Raw genomic sequence first — 22,628 nt, 5'->3', positions numbered from 1 at the left:
TTCAGATTGTTATTGTATGTAGTGATGGTCATGGTGGTATTGCACCTTCATGTTATTACTGTATGTAGTGACAGTTGTGGTGGTATTGCACCTTCATGTTATTACTGTATGTAGTGACAGTCATGGTGGTATTGCACCTTCATGTTCTTACGTTATGTAGTGACAGTCGTGGTGGTATTGCACCTTTATGTTATTACTGTATGCAGTGACAGTCGTGGTGGTATTGGACCTTCAAATTGTTATTGTATGTAGTGACGGTCGTGGTGGTATTGCACCTTCATGTTATTACTGTATGTAGTGACAGTCGTGGTGGTATTGCACCTTTATGTTATTACTGTATGCAGTGACAGTCGTGGTGGTATTGGACCTTCAAATTGTTATGTTATGTAGTGACAGTCGTGGTGGTATTGGACCTTTATGTTATTACTGTATGTAGTGACAGTCATGGTGGTATTGACCTTCAAATTGTTATTGTATGTAGTGACGGTCGTGGTGGTATTGCACCTTCATGTTATTACTGTATGTAGTGACAGTCATGGTGGTATTGGACCTTCAAATTGTTATTTTATGTAGTGACAGTCGTGGTGGTATTGGTCCTTCAAATTGTTATTATATGTGGTGACAGTCATGGTGGTATTGGACCTTCATGTTCTTACTGTATATAGTGACAGTCATGGCAGTATTGCACCTTCATGTTATTACTGTATTTAGTGACGGTCGTGGTGGTATTGGACCTTCAAATTGTTATTTTATGTAGTGACAGTCGTGGTGGTATTGGACCTTCAAATTGTTATTGTATGTGGTGACAGTCATGGTGGTATTGGACCTTCATGTTCTTACTGTATATAGTGACAGTCATGGTGTTATTGGACCTTCATGTTATTACTGTATGTAGTGACAGTCGTGGTGTTATTGGACCTTCAAATTGTTATTGTATGTAGTGACAGTCGTGGTGTTATTGGACCTTCAGATTGTTGTTGCATGTAGTGACAGTCACGGTGGTATTGCACCTTCATGTTATTACTGTATGTAGTGACGGTCGTGGTGGTATTGCACCTTCATGTTATTACTGTATGTAGTGACAGTCGTGGTGGTATTGCACCTTCATGTTATTACTGTATGTAGTGACGGTTGTGGTGGTATTGCACCTTCATGTTATTACTGTATGTAGTGACAGTCGTGGTGTTATTGGACCTTCAGATTGTTGTTGCATGTAGTGACAGTCATGGTGGTATTGCACCTTCATGTTATTACTCTATGTAGTGACGGTCGTGGTGGTATTGCACCTTCATGTTATTACTGTATGTAGTGACAGTCATGGTGTTATTGGACCTTCAAATTGTTATTGTATGTAATGACAGTCATGGTGGTATTGGACCTTCAAATTGTTGTTGCATGTAGTGACAGTCATGGTGGTATTGCACCTTCATGTTATTACTGTATGTAGTGACAGTCGTGGTGTTATTGGACCTTCAAATTGTTATTGTATGTAGTGACAGTCATGGTGGTATTGGACCTTCAAATTGTTGTTGCATGTAGTGACAGTCATGGTGGTATTGCACCTTCATGTTATTACTGTATGTAGTGATGGTCGTGGTGGTATTGCACCTTCATGTTATTACTGTATGTAGTGACAGTCGTGGTGGTATTGCACCTTCATGTTATTACTGTATGTAGTGACAGTCGTGGTGGTATTGCACCTTCATGTTATTACTGTATGTAGTGACGGTCGTGGTGGTATTGCACCTTCATGTTATTACTGTATGTAGTGAAGTCGTGGTGGTATTGCACCTTCATGTTATTACTGTATGTAGTGACAGTCGTGGTGGTATTGCACCTTCATGTTATTACTGTATGTAGTGACGGTCGTGGTGGTATTGCACCTTCATGTTATTACTGTATGTAGTGACAGTCGTGGTGTTATTGGACCTTCAGATTGTTATTGTATGTAGTGATGGTCATGGTGGTATTGCACCTTCATGTTATTACTGTATGTAGTGACAGTTGTGGTGGTATTGCACCTTCATGTTATTACTGTATGTAGTGACAGTCATGGTGGTATTGCACCTTCATGTTCTTACGTTATGTAGTGACAGTCGTGGTGGTATTGCACCTTTATGTTATTACTGTATGCAGTGACAGTCGTGGTATTGGACCTTCAAATTGTTATTGTATGTAGTGACGGTCGTGGTGGTATTGCACCTTCATGTTATTACTGTATGTAGTGACAGTCGTGGTGGTATTGCACCTTTATGTTATTACTGTATGCAGTGACAGTCGTGGTGGTATTGGACCTTCAAATTGTTATGTTATGTAGTGACAGTCGTGGTGGTATTGGACCTTTATGTTATTACTGTATGTAGTGACAGTCATGGTGGTATTGACCTTCAAGTTTTGACTTTGTCAGTAGTATCAGACATGCAAATAATTACTGTAGGTTACATAATGACAGTCATATTGGTATCAGACCTTCAGATTTATAAGTTGATTACTGGTTAGTGACAGTTACATTAATTTGGTATCAGACCTTCATATTTTTACTGTACATCTATGAGTGATAATCACGTTGGTATGAGACCTTCAATTTTTTTCTCTGTGTCGTATAGAGGCAGTCATCTTGGTATCACCCTTTTAAGTTTTTTTCTATGTCATATAGTGACAGTCACATTGGTATTAAACCTTCAGACTTTAAAGCTCTGACATATATTACAACTCTAGGTCTTAAAATAAGTAACATAAAAGAAAAGTAAATCCAACAATTTAAGTAAAATCAAGAAGCAATTTATTTCTGTTGAATACCACATGAAATTCAAGAGAAATTTGCAATTTTGTGAATAAGTTCCAAATAATCCTGAATATCCTTCATGAGTCTAATAATATAGAATATTCCAAATAAATTCCAGTAGTCTTGAATGCCCTGATATAACACAATATGCAATCCAGAATGTCTGTAAATGAGTTCTTGCAAATCCAAAGTAATGTATTAATCCAAAAGTTAATGTGCACCTTTGTAATTCCAGTGAATATTTTAAATAAATATTTATTTGCAAATTTTATCTGATTTCAAGAACACAAATATAAACTCTGATCACAAATTGATTCCCCAGGCTGATATAAAAACAGGAAAGAATTATTTTGTTTTATTAGATCCCAATATCAGAACAGGATGCGAAGCAATCCAACAGGGACAAAAATAGTAGTATTATAAAAAGGGTTGGCCTTGAACTCAAATGCTGTGTAAACTTTCTGTTCATGAGAGAACATAATCTGTACAACTTACATTCATGGACAAAAGTTAAGCACACAATATAGCCTCTGGTTTTTGTTGCGGATGTCAATATGCAAATAAATTCACAAACACATACAACAAAAATGCATTCTCTCAGCCATGACAGTGTAACTTATTCTTTATGTTGCTAAATATTTCAGTTGTTTCTTATTTGTACAAGTTGTAACAGTTGATTAGTAAAAGTATTTGAAAAGTTCAATGTGTCTTCCTTTGTGTTTACATTGACAGCATCTAACCTAAATCCTTGCATAATAGAGAATCACATTACCTAAATTCATGTAATGTAACATTTCCCAGTGTATTCTGGGAAAATAACAGAATTAGTGATCAGATGCAATATGACATGTCATAGGTAATCACATGATCAAGTCTTGACCAGTATGCAAGTAGATAATGTTTTGATAATTTAATAATACATTATGTATTAAACTCAGCCGGTCTATATATTAGTCAGCAGTGTATTGCAGTCTCAGATATGTCCAAGTGTTACTGACCCAGTTTACTAACCACCTGCTTAATTAAACTTTGCTACACAATCATAAGCAGAATTTCACAAGGGAATGAAGTTATAAACATAGGGGAATTCTACAATGACTGGTTTAGGCCAGAAATGTCATTTTTGCACTTAAAAACAAACAACACAGGTTATCAGAATTTAAATTTAATAAAATGTTCAGTACAAGCTGTAAAAACTTTTTCCTTCAAGATCATGTTTTCCTAAGTTTTATGAAAAAAATTATGCTTATTTAGAAGCTTGTCAGCATCTCTGTTTACTATAAATACTGTCAAGCAATGAATATAAACTTTTACATTGCTGAAAATCTGTATGTACAGGGGACCCACACAGCAGCCTCTCACCCCCTCCATTGGATCCAGGGATTAGCCTTGCCATAAGGCTGAAGGCCATTAAATCTGTCCTGCAGCAAGGGACAGTCAGGAAGACCCAAGTCACGATAGCCATGTATGACATAAAATCCCAGTACTCAGCCCTAGTGCAGGGGCTAGGTGTGAACCCTAGGGGACAGTTTGAGGACCCAAAAATTGCATACTGGCTAATGGATCCAGGAGCAAAGGAAAGGACCATTCATGGTCTTGTGATCAATACATTACCCACAGAGGTCCACATGTTGGAAGGTAATATGCTTTACATGTGCTGTTACCTAAAATAGAATTTTGTATTTTTCAATTTATTTAAATGCTTGAATCTTTAGTCCATGTGACCTATTTTAGATTTGATGAAAATAGCAGTATTTAATGATATCCTCCCTGCCCAAAACAGTTTATTAGCTTCTTAAAAAATGTATAAGATGAATTTATTACAGTATAGAACTTGAGCAAGAGCTGTGGCTGACCATTTCAGTTCCTATGGTTTTTATTGCATATTCCAAACCCATACACAATCATCATGACTGCCATCCAAAGACAGTGATCCAGATTAATAATACAGCCACACACACACACACACACACACACACACAAACGTCACACTGACCCCATCCCAAGACAGTGACTCAGGATAATAATACAGTCTCTCTCACACACACACATGCACACACACTGACCTCCATCCCAAGACAGTGACCCAGGATAATAATGCAGTCTCACACACACACACACACACTCATGCACACACACTGACCTCCATCCCAAGACAGTGACCCAGGATAATAATGCAGTCTCACACAGACACAAACAGACACACACACTGACCCCCATCCCAAGACTTTGACCCAGGATAATAATACAAAGTCTGTCACATACAAATATCTGATGTGTCTTTCTAATGTAAATCAGATGATGATAGATCAAAGAATATTTTATAGACATCATTGTACAGTATGTTTACACAAGGTCTTCAGACTTTCAAATTTTTAAGACCCTTAATTGTTCTCTAATTTTCAATATATCCTCAGTTTTCAGAAATTTATGCTTGATGTTTTTATTCATGATGTAATTTATTTTACTCACCAAATAAGATCAGTTAGTTTGCATAAAGAAATAAGCATGGTAAATTGTTTGAATAGAGCAGTTTTTGAAAAATGAAAACCACACAGACATACACATCCTTGGCTGTCAGAATTTTGCTGTTTTAAGATCATCTGTCATAGTGTTACAGGTATATCTTGTTGAAAAATGACTGCAAGCTTAAGCTTTTTATGGGGATTATTTTGCAAGTTGTTGATGGACATAAGAATAAATGGTATCAGTTGTTTTAAGAATAAGAAGTTTATTTTCTTTTTTAAATTGTTTACCTGAAGAATAGGTGTCAGATTTGCTAAAAAGAAAGGATCAATTCATATAGTAGTACACTTTAATTCCAAAATACAGTTTAATTAAGAATAGAAAACTGTTAGAATTCATGCTATATAAGGCACGATAAATTCTTTTAAATGGTCAGTCTCTCATAAGCTTCATTATTGATGCTCTACTAAATTGCAGAATTCCTTGTTAAAAGTATACCTTGAATGTATTTGCCATTTTATCTTACAAATATTTTGAATCAAGGAAAGAAAGAAATTTTGGTTAATATCTAGATTAAGGAATTCATGTAACATTTACACATGCCTGACATAGAGAAGTTTGTAACCCCAATTTAATTGTAATACTGACTTGTTATTTCTCCATTTAGGTAAATTATGTCAGTCTAATATATGTAATTGAAAGATTTTGTCTTTTGCATTCAGACAAGAGAGAGCGAGGGAGAGAGAGAGAGAGAGAGAGAGAGAGAGAGAGATACAGATGATGATACTTAAATATAATACTCAGAGATAATAAATTATTCATGTTTACTTGACAGAATGCACACCAAACCAGTCAGATGTCTTTGTGAAGTTTGAACAGTAGTAAAGTGAAATAAGCTGTGTACCTCATTGACACAGCATGTTACTTTATCAAAGGTCTCTCACAATGTAAGCTCTAATTGGCAAATTTTCAGTCTGTCACTGATTGGCTAATTTTCAGTCTATCACTGACTGGCTAATTTTCAGTCTGTCACTGATTGGATAATTTTCAGTCTATCACTGGCTGGCTAATTTCAGTCTGTCACTGATTGGCTAATTTCAGTGTGTATGACAATTATGGCAAAGCAGGCAGTATTCCTGAGTACATTATTAGAGAGCAGATTTAAATAAAGCAATATTTCTGGCATTTTTGTCATGGTACATTCATGGTAGTTTTGATAGCTAAGCATAAACTTCATGTACATTCACAAACTGAAATTCCAGTGTTGGCATTTTCTTGTTTGAAAACTATAACATTTGTGTAAAGGACATAGATTGCAATGATCTGATTTTGTCATATCTACATTGCAAATACAGTTTTTAATTGGCCAACTACAGACGCAGAAATCTTAGTTTATCTTGCATCAAAGATAACTTTTTTTGGCATGCGAAAACAGAGGGTAAAGATAGCAATTGAAATTTGTGTACATTTGACCTTTGACCCCTTTCTTAGGGACCCTAGGAATCGGAGTCATAAATGACACCACTATTGCAGATGCTTACATAACAGATGCATAATTCTGATGGCACAACATAACTATGAGAAGTCATGGTAGATAGATGGAGGGTGTCACAATATTTCCTTTCTAAAAACTGGGATGATAATTGATTCAAACTGAAAAACAGTTCTTGTGTACAAAATGTTAAATTTTTAAAATCACTTTATTTTGTTTTGACTGATTGTGGTAAAATGTTTGTTTTTCATATCAGGCATTGGCGGTGGTATTGGACTGGGCAGTCTTGGAATGACCCCTAAGAACCCTGGGTCAGGTCGATATCGTGCAACCACAGAAAGCGTACTGACCTTGCACCTGATGGAATACTTTAATGTGTGCTTGGAGCGAGAGAGGATGGCACAGTCTTTCCATGATGTTGAAATGCATGCAGCTATAGCTTTATGCAGAATGGAGCTCAATGGCTTTGGTAAAACTTCCTAACCCACTTCTATTTTTAATCCTCATTTCAGGAAAAGATCATGACGTAACAAAGGAATCATCTAAAGGCATATCCGCCCTGCTTCATGGTTGATATTCCTTTAGTATAACATTTTATCAGTGATAATATAATTTCTCTTTTGTATGTATGTTGCAATGTATTCATTGCTTTCCTTTTGAAAGCCATAAAAAGTGATGTGTGCTAAAAATGAGGGAGTCCTATCCTTACTATAAGACTGTGTCTTGATCATACATGAAAACCAAAGATTGGTCATTAATAATGCTTCCATTAGCCAGGAAATAAAATTAGGTTCATAAATTTGGTAGCGATTTTTACAAAAAAAAATATAACCTTTCAATGGGACTCCATTTAGCACACATCACTTTTATTACTAGCACACATTATTGGAACTATCAGAAGTCCAACTTCTTGGTAGTAGTGGCTTAAAACAGTTATTATAGGATCTTACCGGACTGTATAACGGTGATGACTGAATTGTACAAGGTCATGGTAATAGCTGCTTCTTGGAGGCTGTCTTTTATATTATTCAAAGAATTCAATAAGTTGCATGTCAGAATACAATTTCAGTCTGAATTGTCCTTGGCATTTCTGGTGAATGCTTGAAAAAAAAATATGGATGTAAATAGTGACCATTTTAAACTGTCCTCAAACCAGTTGTTGTTATTTTTTCATGATAACTTCAGTGACATAAAAACCTGATGATGTGACATGACTAGCAGAGACATAAGCAACAGTTTGAGGCTATTGAAACTAAATGGTGTATTCATTTTTTTTTCATTAAAAAGTTGCATGAATAACATTAAAAATTAAAAGTTCAATTGTTTCACTGATGGTTACAGCATCATCCAGTGTTATTTTCAGTGACTACCATTCTATACAGATCTGTTGCTTGCACATCAAGCTAAATGGTCATCAAACAAAACTTACTAATTAGAGAAGTATTACGACTATCAGTTCCTCTGAGTTTCTTTAGGGAGTTGTAGTTATAGGACTTGCTTTGGAAAGAGACAAGGATGTTCCCCTTGATTCCTGGGGTTGTATTGATCTCATTACTGCAAAGATTTTGCATTATTCTATGATACAATATGGCATTGTTTAGTGTTAAGTTATGACATGATGCTTTATGGGATTGTTCAGTGTTTAGTCACAGCGTGAGATACTTTATCTATGACATGATGCTTTATGGCATTGTTCAGTGTTAAGTTACAGTGTAGCATACTTTATTTATGACATGATGTTTATGGCATTGTTCAGTGTTAAGTTACAGTGTAGCATACTTTATTTATGACATGATGCTTTATGGCATTGTTCATTGTTAAGTTACAGTGTGAGATACTTTATGTATGACATGATGCTTTATGGCATTGTTCAGTGTTAAGTTGCAGTGTAACATACTTTATTTATGACATGATGCTTTATGGCATTGTTCATTGTTAAGTTACAGTGTAACATACTTTATCTATGACATGATGCTTTATGGCATTGTTCAGTGTTAAATTGCAGCGTGACATTCTTTATGACATGATATTTATGACATTGTTCAGTGTTAAGTTACAGCATGAGATACTTTATGTATGACATGATGCTTTATGGCATTGTTCAGTGTTAAGTTACAGTGTAACATACTTTATGACATGATGCTATATGACTGCTCAGTGTTAAGTTACAGTGTAACATTCTTTATGACATGGTGCTTTATGGCATTGTTCAGTGTTAAGTTACAGTGTGACATACTTTATGACATGGTACTGTATGACGTTTCTCAGTGTTAGGTTACAGTGTAACATTATGACATGATGCTATATGACATTGCTCAGTGTTAGTTACAGTGTAATATATTTTATGACATGCTTACACTAATAATATTAAAGTTCTTTGATAAAAATTAATTTTGTATGAAACTGCTACAGGTTTCAGCCATGCAGAAAGTGAGAGCCAGAAAAGTGTGATGCTGGCCCAGTTGTCTGCACTGGAAGAGCAGGCCTATAAACTGGCAGGTCATCCCTTCTCTCTAACAGCCACTGAGGATGTGGGACAGGTAATATGTCCACACAAAAATCCCCCTAAAGTCTTACCTTGTCAAATATATGTCAGAGCTTATTCAAAAGATCATTGTGTAAACTAACACAGTGCATGACTGCCCCTGGATGGAAGCCCTGTACAAAGCAGATTGACCCCAAATAGAAGCTATCACTTATTTCAGAATCCAATAAATCAGAGGCTACTAGAATGATGGTTCTCTGCTGCCCCTTATTTTGATTTCAGGTAGCCCAGTGGACTTTGTATAATAGTACAACTTGACCCACATTTTTATGTCCCCTTAATATGGCAGGAACATCCAGAAATGTATCTACCCTTCCAGCTCATTTATATGTCCCAGTTCTTTTATATCCATTTATCACTGGATCTTTCCATGGAATGCACAGAATCTTGGCAGATATTATTGAAATGGGGTGAACATATGTTTTTGTTGCACTAAAGCAGTCTTTTAGAGTTATGCCCCTCTTTAGTGTTAGGTGTATCTGGTCTCTTTGATGATAATTGTGTGCCTAAGTAGCCTCGCAAACTTTTAGGAATTGTCTCGAAAAAATGCCACCCATTAAAAAGGTGCATGCTGTTATTGTCAGGCTGCAATTTGTCAAAACAAGTCATGGGTGACAATCTGCTGTGCTGTTTTATCACATGTGGCTGTTGGTACTGAGATTCTAGTTTTTTATGGGTGCACATTAATAAAACAACAATCTCCTAGATGTTACTGAAAGTGTTTATTTTATCAATCAGTTAGTGACTGTGTTTGAAATAGAAATTCATTCAAAACAGCATGAAAGGTCACAATGGCTAGAAAATTTTCTGTGTAATCTCAGTGATTGGTTAAGCAGGTATATGCATATTCATGAGAGACAAGGAAATCTCACCACAGGCAAGTAAGGGTGATAGAGGAGCATAGTGATTTCCATCCCATGACTTGTGACGATGGCTTCAACAACTTTTGTTTCTTAGAATTGTGCCTGGTTCATCTTTTATCCATTGTGAATGAAATTTTGCATGTTCATACGTATATGTGTATTTTCTACCAGAGTTTTTTTGGCTATTTTGCATCACTCATTCAGAGAGAGAAGATATGGTGGCATCCTTGTCATGTGGTATGGTGGCATCCATGTCATGTGGTATAGTGGCATCCATGTCATGTGGTATAGTGGCATCCTTGTCATGTGGTATGGTGGCATCCTTGTCATGTGATATGGTGGCATCCGTGTCATGAGGTATGGTGGCATCCATGTCATGTGGTATGGTGGCATCCTTGTCATTTGGTATGGTGGCATCCTTGTCATGTGGAAACATATCCAGTTACAAAATGTTGTTTACAAATATTTGATAAAACTAAATAATTATTAATGACTTATTGTAAGGAAGAATTGTGAATATTTGTCAAAACATGTACTTAAAGATTGAGAATGATGACTTACATCTTATTAGGCCATTCTTGAGCCATAAAATGATCTTTTGCATCCTTAATTAATTTAAGCCTTTTTTCCTTCCAATTCTTACTGTGTACTGTTAGTCAATATGACATGCAAGCACAAATACAAAATCAAGAGTTCGGATCAGATGTCGAAAATTCTCATGCCTGTTTGAAATGAATAAAATATCATTATAGGTGAGTTATTTTGGTATACAGTCTACATCAAGTATTTTTGCACGGGATATTTATGTGTTGTGGAGCTGATTTTAGCAGTAGTGATTTTGTTTTAATACAGCTCAACAAGTTTACTAATATTTACTACTATGACAGGCTTCATGATACTGGCTATTGTTCCTGCGACAATAATTCTTTTTTTCTCAAGACATCAATTTGGAATTCATGAATTCAGGACATGTATATTTTATTATTACACCAATTCCATAGTTTGGAGATCTACAGCTGATGAAAGATAAGGCTTAGTAGTATGCATACATGCCACCTCTTTCGCTTATGACATAATCATTACACTTCTTTTCAGCAAATTACGTCTCACATTTTCCTGTGTTTGGATTATGCTTTACTGCTACATTAAAAAATAAAATAGAAGTTGTGTTTGTAATTTATATAATCATCTCTTTAATTCCACTCGTCATGAAAAGACTTAAAGAAGTAGATAGCAAACTATATTGAAATTTAACTGCTTTTTTTAGAATTTATTGTTTAGTTGGGAAGCTAGTCATAATTTTGTAATGCATATATCAACAGTATATTTTCTTAGCACAAAGATGAGTATATATAATGATATTCCTTAACAGGTTCTGTACATGGAGTTACAATTGCCTCTAAATGGAGATCTAAATGCCAGACCAGCAAGACAACTTCGAACAACGGGGGCTAGGATGGATCGCCAAAAGACCACGTTCACAACCTCAAAAGATGTACTAGAAAAGCTAAGGCCCTATCACCCTTTACCAGGAATAATACTTGAGTGGCGGAGAATCTCTGGTGCACTTACAAAAGTTGTCTTCCCATTACAGAAGGAAAAGGTAAGTTAACATTTAATATCAGTGATACATTACCCATCGGTATTGCATTGTTTACCTATTCCAGGATGGAATTACCATCATCTATATAACAAGAATTCATCCTCCCATGGGATGAACATCCATATTGAATCATGACAAGAACATAGATCCTGTCTCTGGCCCATTTCATTGGTGTATGGGCCATGGTGCTCATTGTATTTCTGGATTACATATGCATTGCATTCTGTTCACATTGCTCTGTTGAATTTTGCCCCAAACTCACAACTAAATATGCATCAGGCATTTTAATATGGGTTTTTGTAATTCACAGAAGTTTTAATCGAAGCACATTTAATTTTGTTTGTTGATTTACTCTTCTGAGAAATAATTGTTACAAATTTAGGAGTACCCTGTTTTAGCGTTCACCCCCTCGGACCCATGGTGTTTGGGCGATCTGTATTTTCATTTATAAATTGTATTCTATTCCAGCCCTTGGGTATGTATCATCTTCTTGTCTTTGCCAAACCTTAGAGACCCTTGTCAGACATTCCTTTCTTTGTTTAGTTAGTAAACATTGATTGAGTGATTGTAGATTTTACAGCTCACCAGTAATGTAAGACTATATAATGCCACAGAAAAGGTTATATAATAAAGATTTCTGTTTCAAAAGAGATTTATTACCAAAGAGTAATAACAATGCAATAAACACAACCGTGAGATGGTGTGGTCAATACACAAAGGCTCCCAATCAGCGGAGAATGTAAATGGTGTCTACAGAGGGTAATGAGCCAGTAAAAGATAGTTTAAGGTGATTGACTGTACATATTTTAGTTTACAAAATCTTAAAGGAAATAGGCTGCATACAAGCTATATTTTAAATTAAAATGTTAAATTCTTTCAAGAAATATAAAATACATGCCACATTTACTGTATCAAAAAGTTTCCTCGTGTGCTGAACAATAGTTATAGTCATGTGTATTTTGGAGATTGAAACAGTATTTCATAAAGTGCTTCATGGTGAGGGGTTTGTGGTATTATATTCTTTACGAGTTATGTTAAGTCTTGTGTAAGTGGGTCACACACAAACTGCTTTTTTGTATGTGCACAGAATAGTTGCACATTCAATTTATTTTATCAACATCTTGGTTTTATACTGACAATTAGAATAGTATAACTGTGTCAGTGATCCCTTCCTGACACATATTAGCACTAGCACTATTGTCAGAAATTTTTACATTGGAGAGAATCCACTTGAACTTTCTCTTGGTATTGTATATATACATGTAATTGGTTTTGCCTAATTTTTCCTTCATTGGCATGCTTGGGTCCAGTACTGTAATTCTAGATTGATGTGCTTCCAGGTCTCACACCACATATTCATAATCTTTATAACCCTTCATTGGCATGCTTGGGTCCAGTACTGTAATTCTAGATTTATGTGTTTCAAGGTCTCACACCACATATTCATCATCTTTTATAACCCTCAATGGCATGCTTGAGTTCAGTACCGTGTGGTTGCAGGTCTCACACACTCATTCGTCTCTATACCTAGAGAGGCAAAAAAGTATTGCAGTCAGGACATTACATGGGACTCCAGCATTTTGTATTATATTGTTTGTTACTCTTGTTTTCAGGCTTTCTTTGCAGGAACTGTGTCAAAACAGAGCATGGGAAAATGTAAACATACGAAAGCCCCATGAGATACCCATACCACTTGCCTTTCTTGCACTAATAGCAAACAGAGAGATGGATGTTTGGCTTGATTAGGTTTGGGTTATAGCCAAGAGCTGTCATTCATATAATGGGAGGATTCAAGGGCCATTCTATGCCTCTCAAGTTCTCTTTCTGGGTCCTTAGGGACTCATAAAAGAAAATGTAGCCCTTCTTACAACGACATTCCTTGATCTTAGAAGTTTATGGGGTCAGTCACTTCAGAGACATATAAGAATCAAGGTGCCTTGAGGTCCTGGTTACATCCCAAATGACTAATCAAGATGGAGATTCAGTCATCCCCTCAAAACTTGTAAGATAAAGCCCTCCCACAATCCACCACAAAGGAGGAGCAGCACCCTCTTAGAGGATATAACCCTGATATGACTGGCAGATCAAGTCTCAGTGGCAGAGGAGAGCTACAATCAAGCTCAGTTGTTTTTGAGGAGGGATCCTCCTACAGATCAGAGCCACCTGACTGGTCATTGACCAGTTTATAGTCATCAGTCAGCATTCAGTGGTAACTGGTCATGGGAACTCCTTTGGTACAGGGATCAGGTCAAGACCCTGCCTCTTGCTATGCTACTGGTCGACCCCATGGCTGACTGGAAGCCAGCTTACAGATGTCCAGTGACAGAAGGGGATCATATTTTCATCCAGTTTCTTTCCCTCTGAATCAATACAGAATGTGGGGACATCTTTCCAGGATGTGCCTTATCCTTCCCGTTAATGCAACCATGGACATCAGGGCCCTGGCATCAAGGTAGGATTGATATTGAAGGTCAAACTTGGAAGATGGATTTTAAGAGAAAGGGGAGAGGCAGGCCCTATTTCCCCACGTGCCACCAGAAAGACAAGACATGCTCCTGTTCAGTCTGCCATTCTGGACAGTTCCTCACTCTGTTTGATGACTCTCAGGTTGAGGCTTCCTTTAGAGACATGTCTCCCCAATGCCAGAGAGTCATAGGGTCACAGAGTCCTGTCTTGCCACTCCTAGAGCAAGACAAGGACATCCTGTCAGTCCTGGTGGACTCTCTGGAATTCAGCACAGAGCAGGCTGAGATGGTTTTTCCTCCACTCCTCTGTTCTTGATGTCATCAGCCTCTCACCACACTGGCAAATTCAACTATTCAAAACCAATAGGTAATGTATTTTGATTTTAAAGTTTATTTTTTGCAAGGTAAATCTAATTTTAAAATACTGTAATTATTCAATGAATGAAGTAGGGCTAGGGAGAAAGGTCATTTACTTCAATCAGGTATGCAATAATTACTCATTAATAATAATAATAATTAATAATTACTCATGAATAATAATAATAATTAATAATAATCAATATGGAATAATTACTCATGAATAATAATTATAGTTAATGGATCATTTTTCTTCTCTATGCATGCGGCTGCTAGAAATAGGTGACTTTATTGACAGGTTTGACTAGATCATTAAATGAGGTCAGCTAGAGGCTTGTAGAAACCAGCCTATTGGAGAAAGGTCATTTGAAAGGTCACTAAATCATTAAATGAGGTCAGCTAGGGGCTTGTAGAAACCAGCCTATTGGAGAAAGGTCATTTGAAAGGCCTCTAGATTATTAAATGAGGTCAGCATAGGAAATGTAGAAACCAGCCTCCTATTGGTTGTTGTTGTTGTTGTTGTAGGGTTTAACGCCATTTTTCAGCACAAGATAGGCTATACATGGCGGCCAGTATTAATGGTGGAGGAAGAACCCGGAAAAACCCCGGAAAGAACCACCAACCCACGAGAAGCTACTGGCAAGCGCTTTCTCACATAACCAGCCTCCTATTGGAGAAAGGTCACTAAAAAGGTCACTAGATCATTAAATGAGGTCAGCTATGGGCTTGTAGAAACCAGCCTATTGGAGAAAGGTCATTTGAAAGGTCACTGGATCATTAAATGAGATCAGCTAAGGAAATGTTGAAACCAGCCTCCTATTGAAGAAAGGTCACTAGAAAGGTCACTAGATCATTAAATGAGGTCAGCTAGCGGCTTGTAGAAACCAGCCTATTGGAGAAAGGTCACAAGAAAGATCACTAGATCATTAAATTAGGTCAGCTGAGGAAATGTAGAAACCAGCCTATTGGAGAAAGGTCATTTGAAAGGTCACTAGATTATTAAATTAGGTCAGCTAGGGGCTGATAAGAGAATGGTCCAATCAGATACGGAGTTATATATTTTGTAAACAGGGTCATTTAGGGATCTAAAAACTAGTCTATATGAGAAAGGTCATATACTTATAATCAGACATACATCTATCTTGATAACTTGCATACAGTCAGGTCCAAAAATGTAGACCACAGTATAAGCGAGGGTGCAAGTTGCAAAGAGACCTCTGAAAAATGAAAAAGGGGTGCCAACATGGTTAGACATCATGGAGGCTGTAATGGTGCTTTTAATGGCTGAATACTTATTTTATAATGACATTGCAAAAAGGTGTCAATAAGCAGATTTTTAAAGTGAAATTTTTGGAATAAATTAGTTTATTTTCAAGATAAACAATCTCTGAGAGATCTTGAAAAAAACATTATTCCAAGAGGTTCCAACACATCATGTACATGTGTGATACATTATGTACCTCCAAAACATTGTGTATTACATCACAACAAAACAAGATTCCTTTTCTTCAAATGAGTAGAGTCATTTGTTTCATGAAACATTTGTAAATGTTGAAACTCAATTTTTGAAACCTTTTTTAATTGGTGAAATATTGATGCTTTAATTTATTTGCAAACAATAGTGAAACTTATGCTCATATTTGAGCCAATCTTTGAGTGCCAATTCAGGAATTTTAAGTTTACTACAAACTTTCGAACTTACTTCTCCATAATGAATTGTATATGTCAAACAAAGCTTTACATTCACCAAGTACTCCTTTCACATGGTTGCCTTGGTGTCTTTGGTCACATGTACGATAATTTAAGGTAGTTTAATTATGTTACTTGCACAGTCATATTTATAACAGTATTCAAGTGGTCCATTGAAATAAGTTAACCTGACACACGATCGTGACTACATGCCTTTTAATTTTAATTGATTTGGTACAAATGACATAATTAATGTGATAATACAAAAGGGGGTCTACTTTAATTTAAGTGTAACAATACACCTGCAAATTGGAGATCAAAACAGAGTCAGCAGTTAATTAGGTCTCACAGATATGCCGAATGAGATAACTGTAATGGTAGATTGAGATTTTGTGCATTCTGAATATAAGAGGGCTTCTCACTCTTATGATGATTACACTAAAACTGATTTACAATATAGAACTAAAACACACATTTCAAATTTTAAAAAAAAATTCATTTATGTTTATTTTTAAGTTATTTGAACCAGTTGGCATTAATGATTGAAATTTTTATAAAATATTGCTATTTACACACTAATGAATTTTTTTTGTCAAGAATATGTAGCAAAATATATGACTTCATATTAAAAGTTAAGACTATAATAATATTGATTAAAATTTCTGATTCATTTGACATTTTCTGGAGAGAGAAAAAAATGGATCCATGCCTAATCCAGCATTATAATTTTTTTCACAAGTTATCCAGGTGTGAATTATTAAAGTAATGGTGTATAGAGCAGACACTCAGTAGATGTGGTTAGCTTGGGGATTCAAGTAAACCAGCCTTTAGGAGAAAGGCTCTTTACTTCCAATCAGTTATGGAGTAATTGCTCAGTGAATGTTTTTTTTTTTCTTCTTCTCTACACTATATGCATATGGCTGCTTAAAAGAGGTGACTTTGTTGACAGGTTTGACTAGATAAGTACAGAAACATGTCAAAATGTGTGTACTTTACTAACAATTAAAAAATTTAATTCTGAAATGTGTTTCAAAATATGAAATAACAAAGAATTATCCATGCATAGCACAGCGATGTACGTATGTAGCCTTGAGTACTGTATATTCTAGGATCATATTATTATGCATTTCATGTGTTGATATTTATTTCAGATATTTTAAGTACTTATCTATATAGGAGGGATATTTGTGTTTTTATGCATTCTAGATTTACAACAGTCGTGTGGGGATGCACAGAATATTTGGGGCATGCCAGCTACACACAGCCACAGGACGAATCAGCATGATGGATCCAAACCTACAAAATGTTCCAAAGGACTTTGATATCACCATGCCAGGTTGATTAGAAATAAACCATCTTACAAAAATAAATACCAGCTTTGTATGAAGTTTATGGATTAGATGAATAGCCTTAGTCAGTATGGGAACAAGTTTAAAAGGAATGTGATACTCATTGTGTCACATCATGAACTATACTGAGTCTTGTCACAGATAAAGTATCATCATTAATCACACATCGTGTATCAGAAGTGTAAGCAGACAGCATGGACATTTTAAATATAGTATAGTTATTAATTACACATCACATATCAGAAGTGTACTCAGATACCACGGACATCATAATTTAAGTATTTTTTTAACAAGTATCAGAAGTGTACTCAGATACCATGGACATCATAATTCAGTGATTTTCTTTAACACATGTATCAGAAGTGTGCTCAGATACCATGGACATCATTATTCAAGTATTTTCTTTAACACATGTATCAGAAGTGTACTCAGATACCATGGACATCATTATTCAAGTATTTTCTTTAACACTTGTATCAGAAGTGTAGTTAGACACCATGGGCACCATAATTCAAGTATCATCACTAATAAAAGTATCTAAAGTGTACCTAGACACCATGGACATCATAAATAATGTATCATCATTAATGACACATCAGTTATCAGAAGTGTGTGTAGACACCATAGACATTATAAATAAATTATCTTCCTTAATGACACTTCATGTATCAGAAGTTTACTTAGACACCATGGACATTATAAATTTACATTTTTGGGATGTCATTGCATGATATTGCATATATGCAACATGACAAAATGAAATACGTTTTAAAATATTATGATTACATTTTCTTAAAGAGAAATACCTTTTTCAAGTACAACTTTATAATCCAGACCTTAATTATCTGAAAATTTCAGTCATCGTTATTAATTACTATCTATACTTGCTTTTTTGTAAAGTCCAACTAGAAACAACATGGACCTTGATTTGTTATTTCATAATGTGCCAGCAGATCAATGTCCATATTGTTTATTCCACTGATAACCCCTAACAAACTGCACAGATAAAAATCTGCCAGTACATTATGCAATGGACATTCTGTTTATTGGAAATATTGTTTATTCCACTGATAACCCCTAACAAACTGCACAGATAAAAATCTGCCAGTACATTATGCAATGGACAATCTGGTGTTTGCAGTTTGTGGTTGGATGCATCTTATAAGCAATTATATACTGGTGTCGCTCGATTTATGCCAGAGATGTGTTCCTGAGGTTATGGCATAAATCAAAAGTAATTTTCCCATAGTATACTGTAAATTAAGATAGTTCTTGGACAATTTAAATCTCAGTCTTCAAGTAATGATTATTTATGCACAATTTTCAAACAAATTAATGCATATAATATATTCGTGAGCTGCATGCGAGTCACATCACATGTTGCCAATGATGGCATAAAAACAAGCTCATTGGTGCAAATTGAATATCATTTCTTCATTATAAATGGCATTAAAACGAAAGTACGTAAATGGAATCGGCATAAAGCTGATTTCAACCATACAGTAAGTGTTGAATGGACCATTAGTTCTAGCTTGATTATGCATTCAACCCACTTTTATCATTAATATTCATATCAGCGTTGTCATTCCTCATTTATATTTCATTTTGTGTGGATTATAACAACTTTAGCATTGTTACCCTTTGGTCTTGTTTTTTTTATAGAAGGGTTTATTTTTCTTAAAGTGTTTTTTTGTAGTTCTTTAAGTGACATATTTAGAATGTAATATTTTATAGGCACTATATAGCTTATATTGTGGTTAAATGCCATTAAACCTCAATACACACACACACACACGCTTGGTTGATTTTTTAGCAAGATGTAATTCTGTAAATTGTGGAGTAGCAAAGGTATAAAGTCCTTCAAGAACAGTCACTATCATCTCAATAAAGAGAACAAGTTTGTTTAGAGAGATTGTATTTTTCTGTGTAAACCCTTTTGACAGACAGGAAACTATGTAGTGCATGCATGCTTTGTGTATTTACATCTTAAAGGAGAAAAGGAGTGGACTCCTCATTAGCTTGGAAATCAAATAATCTGGTTGTTATTTTGTACAAAGAAGCTTGAAACCAATAATCTTCAAGCGGCTATATAATATTTGTGTCACTTAGACAAGATATCAACTTAATCTGCATCATTATATGAAGTTTCAGTTTAGAATGATCAATTTTATTTACTCTACATGTAGATATGATAGGAGAAAGTCCACCATCAGTTGCACAGTCTTTAGCTGTGACAGGAAGGAAAGGCAGGGGAAGTAACTCCAAAATACAACAGATTTTGGGTGTTGCCCGCCAGGTATCCAGGGTAACAGAGGAGAATAATGGCTCCAAGTTCTCAGTCAGCATGAGACATGCCTTTGTACCGTTTAAAGGTGTGTAAATTTTTGATTTTGCTTTTAACAGGAATATAACAGTCAAGTTTCTAGGCCACTTAGTAACCAGCTATTTCAGCGGAACCAAATAGGTACATCCTTTCAAATTTCTAAAATAAGTACTTTGATAATTAAAAAATTATAACTACTAACTTTAACAACAAGAGAACCCTATTATGTTTGCCACCTGGTAAATAAAGTTGTGTAGACAGTTACATACCATTAAAATTCCTGTACAGTGCCAGGCTTTAAGCCATTATAAGCAATTTTCAGCAAGGCATTGTGAGTAACTGGTACTATGATAATGTGACTAGTCTTGCATAAATTTTGGTTGCTCACTTGTTTGTATTCTGTTTCTTGTAGATGTTGAGGGCTTCAAAACTTATGAAGATTTTAATGGAATCAATTTATGTATTAAATTAAAATAGAGAGTGACTAATCAGATATGGCATGCCTAACAGTGATTAAAAGGGATGTAATAATGAACATTCATTACATTGTAGAAAAATTATGAACTATTCCCTAGACATGTTTGCCTTATCTTCAGGTGGCCTGCTTGTGGCAGCTGATTACTCCCAGCTGGAACTGAGAATGATTGCTCATTTATCTCAGGACGAGAAGCTCATTAAGATTCTCAATGAGGATGGGGATGTCTTCAAGCAAATAGCTGCACAGTGGAAGGGTATCCATCCAGAAAATGTCACCACTCAAGAGAGGCAGCAAGCCAAGCAGGTGACCCACAGAATATACTTTAAATCCTGTGATGAGGTTACCCACAGAACATGCTTTCAGTCCTGTGATTTTATTTTTGTCCAAGTAACTCTGATATAGACTTGAGTATAATTTGATTCCAACTGCAAACTACAAAGACCTTGCATAAGTGTTGGGATTAATCAGCAGAACAAATAATGTAGACCCTGATGTGCTGGTAATTATGTGATGACAGATCAGGGTCAATGCTGCTTGCAATAAAAATGTATGTGGTACCTAAATATAGGTAGCAATAAATGATAGGCAAAAAAAAGTACAAGGTACTTGCTTTTGATTTTCATAATGTCACAGCCATAGGATATGAAAGATTTTTATGCCAAAGTAAACACCAGTTCTACCATTACAGGTGCGATGGACTTGGTACAGACACAAACAAAATATATAGTATACAAGAGACCTATCTCTGACACATACAGTGAATTGTTTCAATAGTTGTAAGAGTTATCTAATTATTTTTATGTCCATCTGACAAGCACTTTGCCACATCAGCAATGCTACTGTCTAAACTTGGGGCCCCGAGTAGTCTAAAGTTCTCACCATTACGGATCACTGCCATCTAACCTCTGTCTTTGTGTTGGTTCGAGTTTTGGATTCGGCCTATGTAGGTATGCAAGAAGACTTGCCAGTAGCTTTTTGTGGGTCGGTTGTTCTTTCTGGGGTTTTCCTGTGTTCTTCCTCCACCATTAATAGTGGTCGCCATGTATAACCTATCTTGTGCTGATAAATGGCATTAAATCCTACAACAACTGTCTGAACTTCCTCATCAACAACATGGCTCAGTAACCAAGTATAGTTTGGTGTTGAAACTGTCACATGTTTCAAGCTATGGGTTCAGATGTTTTCCACTTTGACAGAATTTTTTACTTTCATTATCATTTCTGTGCATGCAATTTTATATAATAAACATATATCAAGTGATGTTGCAGTAGTTTGCTATCATCTGGTATGATATTGTAAGTGCAGTAAGCTTAGCTGTTATATCTGAGGAGTTTCTTTGATTACCTTTGCCATCTACAAACTTTTACATGCATCAGCTTCTAATATCTGGATTCTTTTCCTTCTGATTCTCGTAATAAATAAGGAACCATGGATGTTTCATTGGTGGAGCATCTAAATCATGATGCAAGAGGTTGCAGGTATAAATTAAGAAACAACCAGGCCAGTCAATGTCATTGTGTCATTGGGAGAGGCATTTAGCTGCCATTTGCTCGGTTTGATATAACCAATAATGTGTGAAAAGTGCCATTAACGCTCCACCCATCCACCATTTTAAATTAAAAAAATAATATTAACAGGGTTCCTGCAGGTCCTGAAATCCTAGAAAAGTTTTGAAATTTAAAAATAAATTTCATGGGCCTTGAGAAATCATAGAATTTCTCAAAACCTTGCAAAGTTGTGGAAAAGTCATGGAATTTCTGACTGTGGAGTTGAAAAAATTGATAATTGCTAATTTTATAGAGTACCGAGCACCAATTAAAGAAACTTGTTTTAGACATGGTTATCAATTTACTTGACAATGCAAGATATTTTGGTCCTTGAGTTTTGTGAAATGGCCCTGGAAAAGTTTTGTAAAGGTCATGGAATTTGTTTTTGTCAAGTCTGCAGGAGGCCTGTAAAGAGTGATCTAATAAAGGGTTCCCACACTACTGGGAAATCATGGAAAAAGTCAGGAGAATTTTTTTTTCTTCCCAACTGAAAAATCCTTGAATTTCGCAAATATTGATGAAAGTCAGGAGAAACCTTTGAAGTTTCCGTCAACATTTGACACTAGAAACAATTATATAATTGAGTCATAACTGAACTGATCGTGAGTTAAATTTATCGAGTTCTAACCAGAATATTCAGAGGTTGTAATATGGGTCATTTAGGTG

At 35.7% G+C, this 22,628-nt stretch overlaps 1 protein-coding gene across 1 annotated transcript in view; it reads left to right on the top strand.

The window, feature by feature from the left end:
- The window catches only part of LOC149786796 (DNA polymerase theta-like), an 81,682-nt gene that overhangs the window by 47,351 nt on the left and 11,703 nt on the right, over nucleotides 1-22,628 (top strand). Inside the window, exons 18-24 of the mRNA XM_089975981.1 lie at nucleotides 4,124-4,423; nucleotides 7,000-7,212; nucleotides 9,156-9,283; nucleotides 11,524-11,754; nucleotides 17,472-17,601; nucleotides 19,801-19,986; nucleotides 20,534-20,718. Coding sequence (XP_089832107.1) covers nucleotides 4,124-4,423; nucleotides 7,000-7,212; nucleotides 9,156-9,283; nucleotides 11,524-11,754; nucleotides 17,472-17,601; nucleotides 19,801-19,986; nucleotides 20,534-20,718 — 1,373 coding nt within the window. The remainder of the gene's footprint in view (nucleotides 1-4,123; nucleotides 4,424-6,999; nucleotides 7,213-9,155; nucleotides 9,284-11,523; nucleotides 11,755-17,471; nucleotides 17,602-19,800; nucleotides 19,987-20,533; nucleotides 20,719-22,628) is intronic.

The sequence above is a fragment of the Sinohyriopsis cumingii genome, chromosome 12 (assembly GCF_028554795.1).
Source record: "Sinohyriopsis cumingii isolate HCF-2022 chromosome 12, ASM2855479v2, whole genome shotgun sequence".
Taxonomy (NCBI): domain Eukaryota; kingdom Metazoa; phylum Mollusca; class Bivalvia; order Unionida; family Unionidae; genus Sinohyriopsis; species Sinohyriopsis cumingii.
The sequence above is the reverse complement of the archived record's forward strand: the minus strand, read 5'-3'. Positions and strand labels throughout refer to the sequence as shown.